General features: G+C 38.5%; 1 protein-coding gene across 4 annotated transcripts in view; it reads left to right on the forward strand.

The window, feature by feature from the left end:
• The window catches only part of PRSS51 (serine protease 51), a 58,572-nt gene that overhangs the window by 14,998 nt on the left and 24,834 nt on the right, over positions 1 to 18,740 (forward strand). For 2 of the 4 annotated variants that reach the window (XM_060653698.3, XM_060653699.3), the window contains exons 2-6: positions 5,400 to 5,604; positions 14,528 to 14,720; positions 15,352 to 15,611; positions 16,600 to 16,742; positions 16,922 to 17,224. In XM_060653698.3, coding sequence (XP_060509681.3) covers positions 5,421 to 5,604; positions 14,528 to 14,720; positions 15,352 to 15,611; positions 16,600 to 16,742; positions 16,922 to 17,218 — 1,077 coding nt within the window. In that variant the 5' untranslated portion in view covers positions 5,400 to 5,420 and the 3' untranslated portion in view covers positions 17,219 to 17,224. Of the gene's footprint in view, positions 1 to 5,399; positions 5,605 to 6,155; positions 6,304 to 14,527; positions 14,721 to 15,351; positions 15,612 to 16,599; positions 16,743 to 16,921; positions 17,225 to 18,740 lie in introns of those variants that run through there. The other 2 variants (XM_060653700.3, XM_060653701.3) reach the window with 2 other exon arrangements.

The raw sequence follows: 18,740 nt of genomic DNA on the forward strand, positions 1-18,740 counted from the left end.
CTGTGGAGTTGCAGCCTTTGCACTTCCCTTGTTTACAGTCTTAATGGAATTCCAACCCTCTCCTTTCTCCTTTCTCCCTTTTTAGTTTAGTCCCTGCGGCTATTTCCAATTTATTACGTTCTCTCCAGCTGCTTTTGGGGAGGGGTGCTTTTCCTGTGTTCTCCCCCTGGTCTCCATCCTCTCTCCACCCGCAGAAGCACCTCCCTTCCCACAGCTTCTCACTCCCCAAGTTCACTTGTCAGCGCCGCATACCTGGTGAATTCTGTGGTTCAGGTTGTGCAGATTGTTGTGTTAATCCTCCAATCCTCCAATAGGTGTGCAGGATGGTTTAGTGTTGGTCTGGCTGTATTACATGGATGCGAGACACACAAAAAACTTCCATGCTGTTCCGCCATCTTGGCTTCTTCTGGTAGGTGTCCTTTTCTTAATGCCATCTAGGAACTCATCTGCTGCTTCTTGGTCAGCAGAAGCTGCTCTCCTGTTATCTTGACATTTTTTAATCTAAACCTCTTTTTAAAATTATCAAACTATCCTTTGTTGGCATTAAATTCACCAGTTTAGATCCTTCGTCTTCCTTTTGCTTTGTTGTTATATAATGACATTGCTTTTCCTGAAATCATATTAGAGGCTAGAGGCATGCCTTTCTTATAGTAATCTTGCACCCATATGAAAGCTGCATTTTTAATATGAGATAAAAAGGCACTTTGCAAAAAGTTCAAGGTTTTTGCACCTGCTGGCATAGCTGCAGTGATGTCTTCATGGATTTCCTTTTCTTTTTGTTACAAACGTCCTTATGCTGGATTCATTTATCTTGGAAATGGCGGGCAACCACAGCTGCACATGTCAGCGTATGATACATTTGAAAGAAACTTTTTCTTGTAATGTCATGACTTTTTTTCTGCTTCTTGGGATCACTATCAGTATCACTAGTAACACTTCATATGGGTGTATAGTGTTACTCAAGGTTTACAGTATTGCACTAAACATAATGAAAAATACACAAGAACCATGAGAGATCACTTTTTACTGCAATATACAATTTACTGGAAAGACAACAGCTTGGCATCACAGCATTTTAAGTGGATACTCCCAACACTGGAGCTCACTGCAATAGCAATGGGAGATGGTTATGAAATTATTACAGTAGTACAGTATACAGTATGGTTAATTTTATGCAGTTATGGTTTAATACTGCATTTTTATGTTTACTTATTATTTCTTATTTGACTGAATTGTTCCATGTATGGTCTATAATTTTTGTGTGCCTATGCTTTGACAAATTTTAACCTTTGTAAGAAATATGTGTGTATTTTATAGCAGTAAATGAGAAAATAATCTAGTATATACATATATTTTGTGCATTTGTGGCACACCAAAATTTTAAATTTTTTTGATATTTCTAGGCTATGCAATTTGTCTGTTTTCCCAAATTTTTGCAAATCTCCAAAAATTTTTCCACAGAATTTATTGGAAAAAATATGTGTAAGTGGACTTGTGCAGTTAAAAATCCATGTTATTCAAGGCCTACATGTGCCCTAGACTGAGTGACTTAATCAACAGATATTTATATCTCATAGTTCTGGAAGTTGGAAATCCAAACTCAGGGTGCCAGTATGGTTGGTTCTTAGGGCTCTCTTCATGGTTTTCAAACAGCTGCCTTTTCAGTGGGTCCTCACATGGCAAGTGAGAGATCTCTCCCTGTCTCTTATAAGGACACTAATCCAATTCACGAGGACTCCACCCTCATGACCTAATTATCTTTCAAAGGCCCACTTCCAAATCCTGTCACATTGGAGTTAGGTCTCAACAAATGAATTTGGAGGGGGATACACACATGCAGTCCACAACTGCATTGTAATGCATCCCAAAGATACTTGCTGTGATGATGCAGTAGTGTTCTGGAGTCCAGTTTACAAGTTAATCACCAACTTTGCATTTTTGGTCAGGGGAAGATCATGATCATTGTCCTAGGTATACAGTCTCTGAGGTCATCTTTACATCTAACCCTCTTGGATTCTGAGTGAGGTACCTGGCGTTGTGGAAGGATAAGGCACTGGCTGGTTCTGATGGCTTCCTGCATGTCAAGGTTTTGCATTTCCCATCACATTTAATCTGGAGAACAACTCTGTAAACTAGACCAAGTTATCTCCTTTCCTCATTTCACAGTGAAGAAAGCAACCTAGGACAAGTTAAGGAACCAGACCAGATCACAAGTTACTGGATCTAGGGGTTAATTTTATGTGTTAACTTGATTGGATCATGGAGTGCCCAGATATTTAGTTAAACATTATTTCTGAGTGTGTCTGTGAGGGTGTTTTCAGATGAGATTAGCATTTGAATTTGTCCATAGAATAAAGAAGATGGCCCTTCCCAATGTGGGCAGACATTTTCCAATCACTTGAAGGCCTGAATAGAACAAAAAGGTGGAAGAGGGGAAATTTTTCTCTCTGCTTGATTATGTGAGCTGTGACATCAGGCTTCAGCCCTCCGACTTACACAATTAACCCTCTGGATCTCAGGCTTTTAGAGTTGGAGTAGAACTTACATCACCATTTTTCTTGTTTCTCAGGCATTTGGACTTGGACTAGAACTACACCATTGGCCTTCTGGCTCTCTGGCTTCATACTACATCAATGGCTTTCTTGGGTCTCCAGTTTGCAGATGGCAGATAATGGGACTTCTTAGCCTACATAATTGCATGAGCCAATTCCTTATAATAATAAATCATTACATGTTTGATATATAATAGCCTATTGGTTCTGTTTACCTGAATAATGCTAATTACTCTAAATATGCCAGGATCCAAACCCAGTTCTTCCCAGCTCCAAGTCCATTACTCCTCCACATTGTGCTTTTAGACATATAGCCATAGTTAATTTTCACATTATTTTGGCTCATCCTCTGGAAAAACCCATGAGGAGAGAGAAAAAAACTTTGACTTGTTCAAGATAATACAACTCATCAGGGAAAAGCACACCATTCCCATGTCAAACTACCTTGAGTGGGAGGCCAGCCTTTGTTCTCAGGGCATTCATTCATTCATTCATTCCAACTATTTATTGTCTAATATGTACCAAGCAATTCTCTAACAACTAGGGATGTAGGAGTAAATATAAAATGAGAAGCCCTTGCCCTCACTAAGGTTATAGTCTAGTGGAAGAGAAAGAAATTAAATAAATCCTGAAGATATAGACTCTATCAGATGATCATAAGTACTATAGGAAAATAAAGCAGGGAAAGAGTATAGGGAGTGCAGATTGGGAAGGTAGCAGGTGTTTTTAACAGAGTGTTTGGGGAGGTCTAACTGACAAGGTGACAGAAGAGACCTTAAGGAATGAGGGAGCAAGACTTGTACATAATTGGAAAGCCTTCTAGGTAGCTAGGGAGACTTGTAGGTAACTGGGGATTCTTGTAGGTAACTGAGGAATATTGTTGTAATCTTGTAACATCATAAGAAATATATGTTGTGGTCTTCATCTGGGTCCCTGGCCAGAACCCTTAAAATCTTTGTAATTTATTAAGTCTAAGAACAATAGAAGCATCTTTGTTTTAATATGTGGTTCTCGTCGTGGCCCCTAAAGTAGCTCTCAGGTGATAAAGAAGAAAGGAGTGTCTCTTTTTTTATCCATAACAAGCCTTTTTCAACCACACCTGAGTTTATGTTAATATGGTGACTTGAAAAACCCCTTAGGATAGAGAACTGATCTCCTGATTAGAAGATCTCCTGATTAGAAGGTTAGAACTTACAGCCCCAGAGCTGGAGATTGAATTAATCACCAGTGGCCAGTGATTTAGCCAATCATCCCTACATAAAAACCTTAACTGAAGGAGCTCAGAGAACATCTGGGTTGGTGAACATATGATGGTGCTGGAACAGGGGCATACCTAGAGAGGGCCTGAAAACTCCATGTCCCTTCCCATACCTTGTTCTATGTATCTTTTCCATTCGGTTATTCCTGAGTTGTATTCTTTATAATAAATTAGTAATAGTGAGTAAAGCACTTTACTGAGTTCTGTGAGCTATTCTAGCAAATTATTGAAACTGAGGTGGGGGGTCGTAGGAACTCCTGATTTATATATAGAGGGTCAGTCAGAAGTGTAAGTGACAACCTAGATTTGTGATTGGCATCTGAAGTGGATGCAGTGTTGTGGGACTGGCCCTTAACCTGTGGGGTCTGCACTAACTCCAGGTAGTTAGCTGTCAGAATTGAGTTCAACTGTAGAACACCCATTCAATATCCACTAAAAATTGGAGAAGTGCTTGATGTGGAAAAACCCATACATCTGTTATCAGAACTGTTGTGAGAATAAAGGAAAATAGGAGTTCTTATTTTACTTGTAGACAACAGCTACTTTAGGCAGTTGGCACTTCCTTATTTAACCTCTCATATAGCCATTCTTTAAATTCTTTACAAAGACTGTTGTACCTGGGAAGAGATAGTGTGGTAGCTATAGAGTAAGTCAGAGTAGAGGGAGAGCATTTTGAGACTGTAGTTTATTTAGAAGGTTTTAAGGTGGAAATGACTTGAACACATTTAAATGGGGATGAAAAAGATGTGGAAGAGAAAAGGAGCATGAGGACAAGGAAGGGAGTATATAGTTGATAATATCAGATTCTTAAGGATGTGGGAGGATGGCGAGGTTCAGAGGACACGTGGAGGGGTTATCTTTAATCAGGAGGCATTGCTCCTCTTTGGAACATTCTAGTCCTATTTTGCACAGTAAACACCCTCTTCTTATTTTCCTATAGTACTTCGGACAATTGCCAGTCTCCTTTTCCAGCTCTGCTTCCTCTGTATGATGGTAAATGTGGGCAGTTCTTCCAGGCTCAGACCTAGGCCCTCTTTGCTTTTCTCTCCACACCTTCTGAGTGGACAATCTCATTCATTCCGGTGATTTCAATAAATGGATGACTTTCCAACTGACACTTCTACCCCTAATTTTCAAATCTGTACTTGTACCTGCCTGTTCATCCTGTATAGCTCATTGATCACATTACTTTTATATTCAACCTCTTTAGTATCTCTCAATTGCATCTGTTTCTTGGTAACTCCACTGTTACAGGCTGAACTGTGTCCCTCTTAAAATTTGTATGTTGACGTCCCAGCCCCCAGTACCTCAGAATGTAACCATATTTGGAGGTAAGGTTTTTAAAGAGATGATTAAGTTAAAATTATGTCTAATCCAATATGACTTGTGTTCTTATAAACAGAGGAAGATGGTTACCAGTGGGGACATAGGTGGGGGATGGTTGAAAGAGGTGATGGGGATTAAGGAGTGTACTTGTGATGAGCACTGGATCATGTCTAAAAGTGTTGAATTGCTATATAGTACACCTGAAACTAATATAACACTGTATGTTAACTACACTGGAATTAAAATAAAATTTTTTCAAAAAGAGGGAGAGATACCAGGAGGACATGTCCACAGAGAGAAGACCATGTGAAGAGGCAGCAAGAGGGTGGCCATCTGCACACCAAGGGGAGATGCCTGGAACAGATTCTTTCATTATCGCCCTCAGAAGGAAACCAATCCTGCTGACAAACTTGACCTGGGACTTCCCAGCCTCCAGAACTGAGAAATTTCTGCTGTTTAAGCCACCCAGTATGTGATATTTTGTTATGGTAACTTTGGCATGCTAATACACCCACCCTCTTTACTATTTTAGGCCACCACCATCTTTCATCTGCATTTCTGGAGCCACTTCTTAAATTTTATTCTCTTTTCTAGTTTCATCCTCTCTAAAATAATCTGTGTTATACTCAGAGTAATCTTTTCATGCATATGTGACTATATGACATACTTTCACTCCACCACTCTCCCCATTAATGTCACAAGACAGTTAAATATTCTAAAAAGTCAGAGCGGGCTTTGAGATAAAACATATGAAAACTTACCTAAGGAAGTTTTGATGCCAAAGCAAATGGTAGACTATGTGGCTCCTCAAGAGGCTCAGAGTCAAAAGCGGGAAGGGAGTGTGCAGATTAAAGTTTGCCTAACATGGTATCTCTTTATTCCCCACTGCACAGGGAATACAGGGAAGGATTGGTCACACAGATTCATTAAGCCAGGCTTTCCTGCATCCCCTGTTTCCTCTCTAACCCCAGACTTACTATGATGTCACCCAGGACCAGCTTGGCCATGTATTTGTGATGGCCCCAACTGAAACAGTTGCAGCTGGCACTTTATCAGCTTTGGCTAGAGGCATAGGTTGAGCAATTCTGGACTGGAATGAAAAGAAGATGCTCCAGCTTCTAATTCCACTGCTCATGGCACTCAAGGGGCATGCGCAAGAAGAGTCAGGTCTGTGCCAGGCTAACAGAGCAGAGGATGGAGAGAGGCCTGCAACCTCTTACCTGGTTCCTGTAGAGTTGATGTAGAATTCTGAGGGAAGGTTGAGTTAGAGCAAATGGCTCAGGAAATGAGGAGATCCCAACTGATTAATCAAAGTAGATATTTTGGGCTGAGTGAATAATGCCATTTAAAATGATCCCCCAGGATCTGGAAATATAGGAGACTTGGAGTTACATTAGCAATTGCCTCTGCTTCTCCAGTCCCCACTCCCCTCTTTGTAAATGTATTAAGCACTTTTCTGAGCCCAGCATAGTGCTGGGACCACTATGGAATAAGTGGAATAAGTGGAATAAAGACCTTATTAATTTAGACAACCCGTATTAGATTATGTAATCTCATAAAGTGGGAAAAGTTATAGGACTATTATTATAAGAACAAGTGAATGAATGCAGCATTTTCAAGTATGTTCTGTAGACCCCTTGTCCTATTAGAAGCTTATGGTTAGACAAGATTTAGAAATGTTCTCTTCATTACTTTTTCTGTAGAGTCACAGTGGATACTCACAAAGTAAAAGTTATGAGAAATCTCACTGTAAAGAAAATAGAACAATTTTATTTAATCTGGTATTTCTGAAATGTATCTGGTCACAAGACCACCCTTTACATTTGTAAACATTGTATTTGTAACATTTTCCTTATTTGTAACATTTTTGATTTATTCTTTTGAGAATTACCAGTTCCTATAGTTTTCTCATTTTTCCTACTTGAATGGGTGTTGTAAACTGGTTTGTAGGAACTTTAAAAAAAAATTTTAATGACATTAGCCCTATGTCTCTTATGTGTGCTGCAAAACATTTTCTCCTAATTCTTCAACACTCTTCAAACTCTATTTTGGACAAAATGTAAAAGTTTTAAATTTATGTAAAAGTTCATCAATATTTTTACTTATGGTTCTTAGCTTTTATTTGATGTGCTAGAAAGATCTTCTCATCCCAGATTATAAACACAATCAGACCTGTAGAATAATGTGAGCTCTGAAGTTAGAATGTCTGCAACTAATTACATTTCCTCCACATACTTGCTATGTCATCTCAGAATGAATTACTAAATATCTTTGTATTCATTTCTCCATCTGTAAAATGGTAATATTAAGGTTACTGTGAGGGTTAAATATGCATAAAGTTCTGAGGACAGTGCCAGGCACCTTGTAAATACTGAAAATTTGTTAGCTGCCATTATTCCAGCATTTATATGATTTTGTCTTAAATTAACGTTTTCCTCATCCCAAGTTGATAAAGATATTTTCCTATGTTATTTTCTAGAAGCTTATTATTCATATTTTACATTTAGATATGCAACCCATTTAGTTTCAAATTTTATGTACAAACAAGGTAGAGTTCAAGATTTTTTTTTAAAAGAAAGTAACCTACAAAGGAACCCTCATTCATCTATCTTCAGATTTCTCAGCAGAAAATCTACAGGCCAGGAGAGAGTGGAACAACATGTTCAAAGTGTTGAAAGATAAAACTTGCCAGCCAGGAATACTTTATCCAGCAAGGTATTCCTCAGATATGAAAGAGAAATAAAGCCTTTGTCAGACAAACAAAAGCTGAGAGAGTACACTGTCACTAGATCTGTCTTGTAAGAAATGCTGAAAAGAGTCCTCCAGGATGAAATGAAAAAAACAAAAATGCTAATCAGTGACATAAAAGCAAATGAAAGTATACAATACTCTAGCAAAGGTGAAAAACAAACAGTCAGAATTAGGAAACTGGCACTCTATATTAGAATGCAGTGTTAATTATATTATAAAGGCTAAAGGAAAAGAGCATTAAAAATAACTATAGCTACTATAATTTCTCAATGAATTCACAGAATAAGAAAAGGTAAATTGTGACATTAAAAATATAAAATTAAAGGGGTAAGAAGGTAGAACTTTTATAGCCAAATGAAGATTAGGTGCTATCAACATTTTTTATATGAAGTGTTTTATGTAAGCCACATAGTAACCACAAACTAAAAACCTAGAGTAGAGCCACAAAACATAAAAAAAGGGGAGACTGACCAAATCCCCAGGGAAAACAACCACTTTACAAAGATAGACAGAAACAGGGGAAAAGATACAATGGAGATACAAAACAACCAAAAGGCAAATGATATGATGGCAGTAGTATGTCTTTACATGTCAACAGTCACTCTAAATATGAAATGAATTAAATTAATTAATGGAAAGGCACGGAATGTCTGGATGGATTAAAAAAAAAAAGAAGACTTAACTATATGCTGCCTACAGGAAACTCATTTTATCTCTAAAGACACACCTAGACTCAAAGTAAAGGGATGGAAAAAGAGATTTCATGCAAGTGGAAAACAAAAGAAAAGCGAAGGTAGCCATACTTGCATTAGACAAAATATACCTTAGGCCAAAAGAGATAACAAGAGATAAAGAAGGATATTATATAATGATTAAAAAGTATAAGTCAGGCAGAGAAAGACAGATACCATATGTTTTCACTCATATATGAATCTTGAGAAACTCAACAGAGACCATGGGGGAGGGGAAGGGGGGAAAAAGTTACAGAGAGGGAGGGAGGCAAACCATAAGAGACTCTTAAATACTGAGAACAAACTGAGGGTTGATGGGAGTGGGGGAGAGGGGGAAAGTGTGTGATGGGCATTAAGCAGGGCACTTGTTGGGATGAGCACTGGGTGCTGTATGGAAACCAATCTGACAATGAATTATATTTAATTAAGAAAAAAGAAGAATAAAGAAATAAAAATAAATAAAAATAAAAAGTCAATACATCAAGAAATATAGCAATAGTAAATATATATGCACCCACCATTGCAGCACTGGAATATATTAAACAAATGCTAATGGATACAAAGAGAGAAATAGACATGTAATTAACAATAGGAGAATTTAACATCCTACTGTCAACAATGGATAGGACACCCAGACAAAATCAAAAGAAAACATTGGTATTGAATCATAATCCAGAACAAATAAACTTAATAGACATATATAGAATGTTTTATCAAACATCAGCAGAACACATATTTTTCCGGAGTGCACAGGGGACCTTCTATAGCATAGATTATATGATAAAACACAAAAAAAAATCTTAGAAGTTTTAAGAACATTGAAATAATATGAACTACCTTTTCTGACCACAATGGAATGAAGTTAGAAATGAAGAAAAGGAAAGATGGAAAATCTACAAATATGTGGAAACTAAACAGTGCACTTCTGAACAACCAATGGGTTAAAGAAGAAATCAAAAGAGAAAATTTAAAATCTCAAAACGAATAAAAATGGAAATGTAATGTATCAGGGCACCTGGGTGGCTCAGTCATGATCTTTGGCTCAGGTCATGATCTTGTGGCTCCTGAGTTCGAGCCCCATGTTAGATTCTGTGCTGACAGCTCAGGTCTTGGAGACTGCTTCAGATTCTGTGTCTCCCTCTCAAAGGAGGGAGAGAGAGAGAGAGAGAGAGAGAGAATCTTAAGCAGACTCCACGTTCAGTGCACAGCCTGATGTAGGGCTTGATCCCATGACCCTGGGATCATGACCTGGGTTAAAATCAAGAGTCAGACATTTAACCAACTGAGCCACCCAAGCACCCTTAGTAAGCTAATATTTAAAAGCCAATTAAGAATACCATAAAATGTAACCTAAATAATATTTGGAATGAACAGAACATACATCTTAAAACAGTTGACTGTTAAAACTTCCATACGAAATAAAAAATAAAATTAAAAAAAAACTTTAATACAAGAGTAGTAGGTTTCTATTTTTTAAATATTTTCTGGATTTCAATAAGAACTTATAAAGCATACTGACATGTTTTGATGAAAATACTTTAGTTTGAATTTTACATTGAATCACATTTAGATGTTTCAACAACTTTGTAAGGAATTTTTAGATAATTTTAATCCATTCCCAGTGGTTATTAACACACAATAGAATCTAGAATCTTAATAATATAAAGTTTTAGCATAAAATTACACATTTAAGTATGAATTTTACACACATATTTAGGTCATGTATTTGGTGGCCTCTACAACTAACATGAAAAACAAGAAGTGACTTTCAGAGGTACTTATTGGGGAATAAGCACCCAACAAGGTCCTCAAGTATGGGACATGGCTTTGCTTAAGTTACATCAGCTGAACTCACTAGACACAGGGACATAATACTTTTTATTTAATTTATGAGGGCCATTTTTACCTCAGTTAAATTTCATCTGAAAAAAATTATTTAAAACTCTAATTGTATTATTTCATTATATTCCTAAAATGATTTCACAAGGCCAGTGTACTCTAATACCAAAGCCAGATAAGGATGATATAAGAGAAAAAAAAAACTTCTGACCAATATCCCTAATGAATTTAGATATACAAATTTTCAACAAAATATTAGCAAACCAAAATCAATACCACATTAAAAGGATACACCATGATCAAGTGGTACTTATCCCTGGGATGAAAGCAAGGTTCACAAATCAATACATGTGATGCACCACATTAATTGAATGAAAGATAAAAATCTCAATAGATGCAGAAATAGCATTTGACAAAACACATGATCATTTCATTATACAAATGCTCAACATATTGGGTATGGGAGGAACATTCCTCCACATGATAAAGGCCATATATGACAAACCCACTGCTAATATTATACTCAATGGAGTATGGAGAAAAATTGAAAGCTTTTCCTCTTAAGACCAGGAACAAGACAAAGGTACCCATTCTCACTTACTCAACAAGGCACTGGAAGTTCTAGCCAGAAAAATCAGGCAATAAAATAAAATAAAAGGCTTGCAAACTAAAAAGGAAAAAGTAAAATTGTCTTGTTTGCAGATGATGTAGTGTTATATATAGAAAATACATATATTCCACCAAAAAAAACAATCAATGAATTCAGTAAACTTTCAGGATACAAGATCAACACACAGAAATCAGTTGCATTTCCATAGACAAACAATAATATATCTGAGAATGAAATAAAATAATCCCATTCACAGTAGCATCAAAAATAGGAATATATTTAACCAAAAAGGTGAATTATCTCTACGCTGAAAACTATGGCTTTGATGAAAAAAATTGAAGACACAAACAAATGGAAAAATAGCCCATTTTTATGGATCAGAATTAATATTGTTAAAATTTCCATACTACTCAAAATCATCTATGGAAGCAATGTAATCTCTATCAAAATTCCAACATTTTTCTCAGAAATAGGAAAAATCTTAAAATTTGTATGGAATCACCAAAGACCCTGAATAGCTAAAGCAATTCTGAGAAAGAATAAACTTGGAGACATCACACAAAGCTATAGTGAATAAAATCAGACACAAAGACCAGTGGGAAAAAATTGACAGCCCAAAAATAAACTCTCACATACATAGTCAACTAATATTTGACACGGAGCCAAGAATACTCAGTGGGGAAAAACAGTCTCTTAAATAAATGGTTCTGGGAAAACTAGATGATTACATGAATGAATACCTTATACCACACACCAAAATTCCCTTGAAATGGATTAAAGACTTAAACATCAATAAAACTCTTATAAGAAAACAAAGGGGAAAAGTTCTGTGACATTGGTCTTCACAAAAATTTTTTGGTTGTGACCCTCAAAACACAAGCAATAAAAGGAAACATTAATAAGAGGAACTATAGCAAACTAAAATGCTTCAGCAAAAGAAAAAGTCAACAAACTAAAAGACAACCTACTGAATGGGAGAAAATGTTTGCAAATCAAATACCCAGTAAGGGCTTAATATCCAAAATATATAAAGAATATAAATATATAATTTAATAGCCAAATTTTTTTGTTTAAAAAATGGAGAGAGGGACTGAACAGACATTTTCCCAAAGAAGACATACAAATGGTTAACTAGACACATGAAACATGAATAGATACATTGACATTACTAATCCTCAGGAGAATGCAAATCAAAACCACAATTAGATATCACCTCACACCTGCTAGAATAGCTTTTATCAAAAAGACAAGAGATAACAAGTATTTGCAAGGATGTAGAAAAAAGGGAACCCTTGTGCACTGTTGGAAGGAATGTAAATTAATGCAGCCACTATGGAAAACAGAATGGAGTTTTCTTTAAAAATTGTAAATAGAGGTGCTGTATGATCCAGCAATCCCACTTCTGGGTATATATCCAAAGGAAATTAAAACAGAATCTCAAAGAGATGTCTGTATTTTGATGTTAATTTCAGCATTATTCACAACATCTAAATTATGGAAACAACTTAAGTGTCTTTCAATGGATGAATGGATAATTATTCAGCCATGAGAAATAAGGAAATACTGCCATTTGCAACAATATGAATGGACCCTGAGGCATTATGCTGAGTGAAATAATTCAGATAGAGGACGACAAATACTTTATGATCTCACTTATATATGGAATCTGGAAAAAACAAGCTCATAGAAACAGAGTAGAATTGTAGTTACCAGTGGCCTAGGGTGAGAGAAATGGGGAAAGGTTGGTCAAAGGATACATATTTCCAGTTAGAAGATGAATAAATTCTGGGGACATAATGTATAACATGGTGATTATAGTTAATAATACTGTATTATATACTTGGAAGTTGCTGAGAGGGGAGTTCTTAAATGTTCTGACTACAAAAAAGAAATGGTAATAATGGGACGTGGTGGAGATGTTAACGCTATGGTGGTAATCATTTTGCAATATATAAATGTATCAAATCAGCACACTGTTCATCTTAAACTTACACACTGTTATATGTCAGTTATATCTTAATTAACCTGTAAAACAAAAATTATCCTCAGTAGAAAGTACTAGAAAGATACTGCAGAAGGAAGGCGATTTTTCCTGGTTCTGTCTGGCATGCTTCTGTTTGCTTTTCCTTGCTCCTACAATATGACTGTTGGAGGGAGAGGACATCCAATAGTGCTTGGCTCCTGCCATGGGTCCTTCTATAAGCTTGACCCTGTCCCCTGTTTAGTGATCTGCTGTTATATCAATGGCCCCCAAAATGGCTTTTGTCTACTAGACCATAGATTGTTTATTTCTTCATATCAACCTGATACCCATTAGCTCAAAGCCTGCTGGTCCCAAACTTAATTTTTTACACATCCATTTATTTTCAACATAACTAAGCAGTTTAGATGTTTAGAGTCTGCCTGTCTTGCATACCCCATGAAACTGCATCCAATATCTGCTAGTCACAGATATGATAAAGCCTGTGATTATAAACACCCCACACCACTGCTGCCCTTCATTGCTCTCTGACTCAGAGACTCCCATTTGTGCCGCTGAGCAATATTACCTAGATGTTAAGCTCCTTCTCTGATCTCTTTCACCTGGGAGTTCCCTTGTTCTCCTCCCCTTCTGGATGGTAGCTCTCATACCTTAGCCTCTGGATGGTCTCAGGCTGTTAATGGGCTTCTACTGCATGCAAACCTGTTCAAATAAAGCATGTGTGTGCTACTGCCACCTTGTGGTCATATCTTTTTCTTTGATCAGCTCCCCCAATCCTTCCAATCTCCTACACCCCCTCACAGCAGCAATTCCAACATAGACATTGACACCCCTGGCTGATGAACAGTCTCTTGACACCTAAGTTCCCACCTGCTCTTGTCTACTTGTTACTAGAAGGGACGTTCCAGCCTCACTCCAGCTGTACTTCAGAGGGGTGTTTCCTGCTTTAATAGCAATAGGGACTTAAAAACTTCTATTTTCCCTTGGGCTGCAAACACACATTCTCTAGTGATTTCTGAACCCCAACCTTGGGGAGAAGCTCCCCTGCCAAGTTGAGTCCTTTCACTCTCCCCTAACTTTATGGTATTCTTGGAGTCCTCTTGGCCCTTTGTAGTTATTCCTCTGGCATAGTTTAAAATTCTTGATATTAACTCTTCTTTTTCCAATTCTGCATGGTTGCAATCTCCTGAATGGATCCTGCATATCTTTAGCCATTTCATATTGTCACCTCAACCCCTTAACAGCTCTAATGAATCTCCACCCTGACTTCTCCAGGTCTCACGGCTATTTTTGAATGTGAGGGACAGACATTGGAGGTGTGTTTTGTTAGTGTTTTCTGAGACCTGTCCCCTCTGTGCCTGCTCACTTATTGCACTCAACTTTAGCACTAGTCTAAGCTAGGAAGATGCTGGGAATATTAGATAGAAAGGATTTCTCAGTGCTCATTATGTACAAATGGCTCTTCCATTTCTCTCTCAGACAAAGTTCAATGTGGCCACCGACCTGCCTTTTCAAACTCATCATTGTTACGATTCCATGAATTGTTTGAAGTCCAGGAAGGTGAGTTCCCATGGCAAGTGAGTATCCAGATCTCACGGAAACACCTCTGTGGAGGCTCAATCATACATCAGTGGTGGGTTTTGACAGCTGCACATTGCTTCCCAAGAACCCTGTAAGTTTCTGAAGCGTTGTCTTAATTTACATCAAATCTTCTCTACCTTTTGTCTGGGCCGGGTAGCTTAACGGGTTAGTGCACAAGGCTTATGAACTCAGTTTGTTCCCATTGGCTTTGTACCAGAAAGTATCTTCTCTACACCCACTTTCTCCTTCTAAGTGAGCCATATCCAAAGGTTGACTTCTACTTGTAGCTATGCACCCAGTAATGGAAAATAAGTACAAGTCTTCCCTTCTGCCCGCCACATGTGTAGACAATACACTGTATTTGTTCATTGTACACACACTCATGAACACCTACCATTGTGCTATTCCAAGTGTTGGTGATATAGTGGTAAACAAGACAGTCAAACTCTTTGTTGTCAAGGAATTCACATTCTATTATCTATCTATTCATTCCATTTCCTTGAGCCAGGAAATTTCCCTGGGCTGATTATTCACTAGCTCAGAGTCTGGGCTGCTGACTCCTGCCACTCTTGTCTCTAGCCACTCTCTAGGCCACTGCACATCCACTGCTTTGGATTTTTCAGTATTTAGTTGTAAATTGTACTGTTGATAAATTTGTCTACAAGTGTGAAATACAGTGTAAGTATTATTATAATTTGGAGTTATTATATTCCTTTTTTTAGGTTAGAAATAGCATTGGGAAATGTTACTGTGGTCATGGGAACCAGAATATTCAGCGACGTCCGCTTGGAGAGAAAGCAAGTGCAGAAGATAATTATTCACAAAGATTATAAACCACCCCACCTTGACAGTGATCTCTCCCTGCTCCTGCTTGCCACACCAGTAAAATTCACTAACTTCAAAATGCCCATCTGCCTGCAGAAGAAGGAAAGGATCTGGGACAGATGTTGGATGGCAGAGTGGGTGACAGCTTATGAATATGGTATGCGCCTTCCCTTAAAAATCCATAGAAAGCTTACATTTAGGTTTCCCTGGGCTAGAAAGCATGTTGCTCTGGAAGATTTTGGCCTCACTACTCTAACTTTGCGATCTTGAGCTAGCTAGCTCCTTCACCTTACTCATCTTTACCTTTTCTCATCTGTATAATGACAGCAATGTCACCCTCACATCCATTATGTGGATTAAATTAGATGCAATTGTACTTGTAAGGTCCCTAATGAAAGCCTGGAATATAGAAGAATCTCAAAACATGAGAGTTATCATTTTTTGGAGCCCAGAGGCCTTTAGAAAACCAGTTTGGATTCTTCCTCCATGGACTGTTTTACAATGTGAACTTCCCCATATGTTTATCATTTGATGAAGTCCATGTTGACCATCATCCTGAGATAACTGAGCCAGTGATTCCCCAACCAATCTTTGTCATCAATGACTCCACTCCTTTCCCAGGTCACAAGGCTGGCCAAACAGGGAGAAACTCTGGGAGGGTGGGAGTAGGATGGGGGGAAGACCAGAAGTTCCTCTAGAATTAGTTGTTTACCTTCCACAAGTTGGCTCTTACAGGTGTGTCATTTTCCTGGTTCCTCCACTGGCCTGGCAGAGACATTGGAAAACACTAAGAAACTGGGCTATTCTGAATCTCTGCACAAGGACCAAGCATGGCTGTGGGGAGATGGGGGGGCGCATGGAGAAAACTCATCCTATGTTTTTATGGCAGGAGCTGGTGCTAGGGGGGTTAGTAGACTGTTCCAGAGGAAATGAGTTTCCCAAAAGGAATAAATATAAGCATAAATGAAGAATTCACTTATTGGATTGAGTGGAGCATTCCATTAGGTCACCTTTAAGGCCTTCCTACATTGTGATTTGCTCAGTGTTTGCATCATTCCATGACTTCAACCCTGATCATTCATAGGCTTGTCACCTTCAGTGGTTGATTTGGCACTCATTCTCACACTAGCTTCCTCATTTCCCAGACCAACATGACAACTTAAACATGTACCTGCAGAAGATGAGAGTGCTGCAGATTAGCTGGAGAGAATGCAGCAAGAGGGTAGATCAGCTCTCCAGGAACATGGTTTGTGCTTGGAAGGAACCAGGCACCAAAGGCAATTGCCAGGTACTTGGCCCCTGCCTCAGCCCCATCCTCCATATGCCCCTCCACCTTCTAGGTTCTCAGGAGAAAGCTCAGGAGTGAAGCCCCTAACCCATGCCACTAGGACCCTCTTATCCTGCCCTCTTGCTAGAGCTACTGTTGATTCCTTGCAGACTGTACCTTGTTCATTCTCTCATTCTCAGGGAGACAGTGGGGCACCTATGGTCTGTACTATCCATGGAACCCAGAGGCTCTTCCAAGTGGGTGTCTTCAGTTGGGGCATAAGATCTGGCTTCAGGGGGAGGCCTGGTATGTTTGTGTCTGTGGCTCAATTTATTCCATGGATCCAGGAAGAGACAGAAAAGGAGAGAAAAGCCTACACCATCTCAGGAGCCTGGAGAAGCTCCCTGCCTCATGTTCCACAGTATCCCTTACTGTTGGGTTTGGGTTCTCAAATGTTGCTTGTGACCATATTTACTGGTGATAAATCAAATCACTAAGCTTTAGACCCACCCTCACTTCTCCTCCTCCTTTCTTCCCTCCCATCTTTACATAAGCATCAATGGAGCATAGACTATGAGTTAGCTTCTATGCTAGACCCTGGAAGTTAGACATTCAGCTCTCCCAAATATCACAAATCTAATGAATAAAGACAAAATACAACACTAAAAAGAGGTCTTTCATCACCCCAACATTTTGTGTTGTTAAGTAACTTCTTTTACTTCTCTTATGGAACACAATATAACCTAGCTAATGACCAGCTTTAATTCTGTCAGCTCAGTGCTTTACATAGACCCCCAACACAGAGAGCTCCCCATCTGAGGTACAAAAGCTTTCATCTACTGGGCCATTTATGAAGGAAGGTCTATGGTAGAGTAATGATCAGGGGTTTCTTGTCCTGTTTGGAGTTGAAAGTGGGATGATTATGACTTGGGACTTAAAGACCACACCTTTCTTTCCCTCCCCTTAATATATCCAAATAAAAAGTTAGCATAATGAAGTGGCTTGGAGGAATCAGCAAAATCATCCCTTTCCATAGACATGGATAACTGAATAAGGGCCACTCTTGAGTAGCCAAAGTCATTACTCATAAAATGAGAAAGGATAAAAATTCAAGGCAAGAAAGTCAGAGAAAACAGAATAGCTTGTGTGGCCAGATTATAATACAAAGTATAAGAATTTGTTTTTAGAAAATTGTGAGACAATGTTTAAAGATCAGGGCTATAAAGTGAAATCAGGGACGAGTAATAGGGTCTTTTCTAGGTCCTTCCTTGGTTAAGTCTACCTGGCATAGACATGATCAGAATTAGCAGATGCAAAGAAGACAATCAACCACATGCAGTCCCACTGGAGTCCATAAAGAGAAACACATTAGTTCATTCAGATACCTTGTGAATACTGAACATGTATCAGGCACTGGAAAGGTATAAGGATGTAAATGATGTAAAGTTGATGTGTTCAAATGTGTATGAGTCACAATCATATGGCCACATCCAAATTTATGAATATTTTAAAGGGTCTCATAGTGATTAGTTTCATGGGATATTATTATTTTACTAGGAGTTCTCCAGAAAAATAGAAAAAAAATTGTGTGTAGGGCAGGGGAGGGAGAAAACTAGAGTTTTATTTAAGAAACTGGGTGGGGGGAGAGCGCCTGGGTGGCTCATTTGGTTAAGCATGTGACTTCGGCTCAGGTCATGATCGCAGGCATGTGAGTTCGAGCCCTGGGTACCACTTGTGAGTTCAAGCCCCACTTCAGGCTCTGTCAGCACAGAGTCTGTGTCTCCCTCTCTCTCTGCCCCTTCCCCCTCACACTCTGCCTCTCTCTCTCTAAAAAATAAATAAACATTAAAGAAAAAGAAAGATATTGGGGGACACCTGTTTGGCTCAGTTGGTTGGGCACCCATCCCTTGATTATAGCTCAGGTCAGTATCCCAGTGTAGTGGGATTGAGCCCACATCAGGCTCTGTGCTACATGTGGAGCCTACTTAAGATTCTCTCTCTATCTCTGTCTGTCTCTCT

Source organism: Panthera onca, chromosome B1 (assembly GCF_046562875.1).
Source record: "Panthera onca isolate mPanOnc1 chromosome B1, mPanOnc1 haplotype 2, whole genome shotgun sequence".
NCBI classification, from domain to species: Eukaryota; Metazoa; Chordata; class Mammalia; order Carnivora; family Felidae; genus Panthera; species Panthera onca.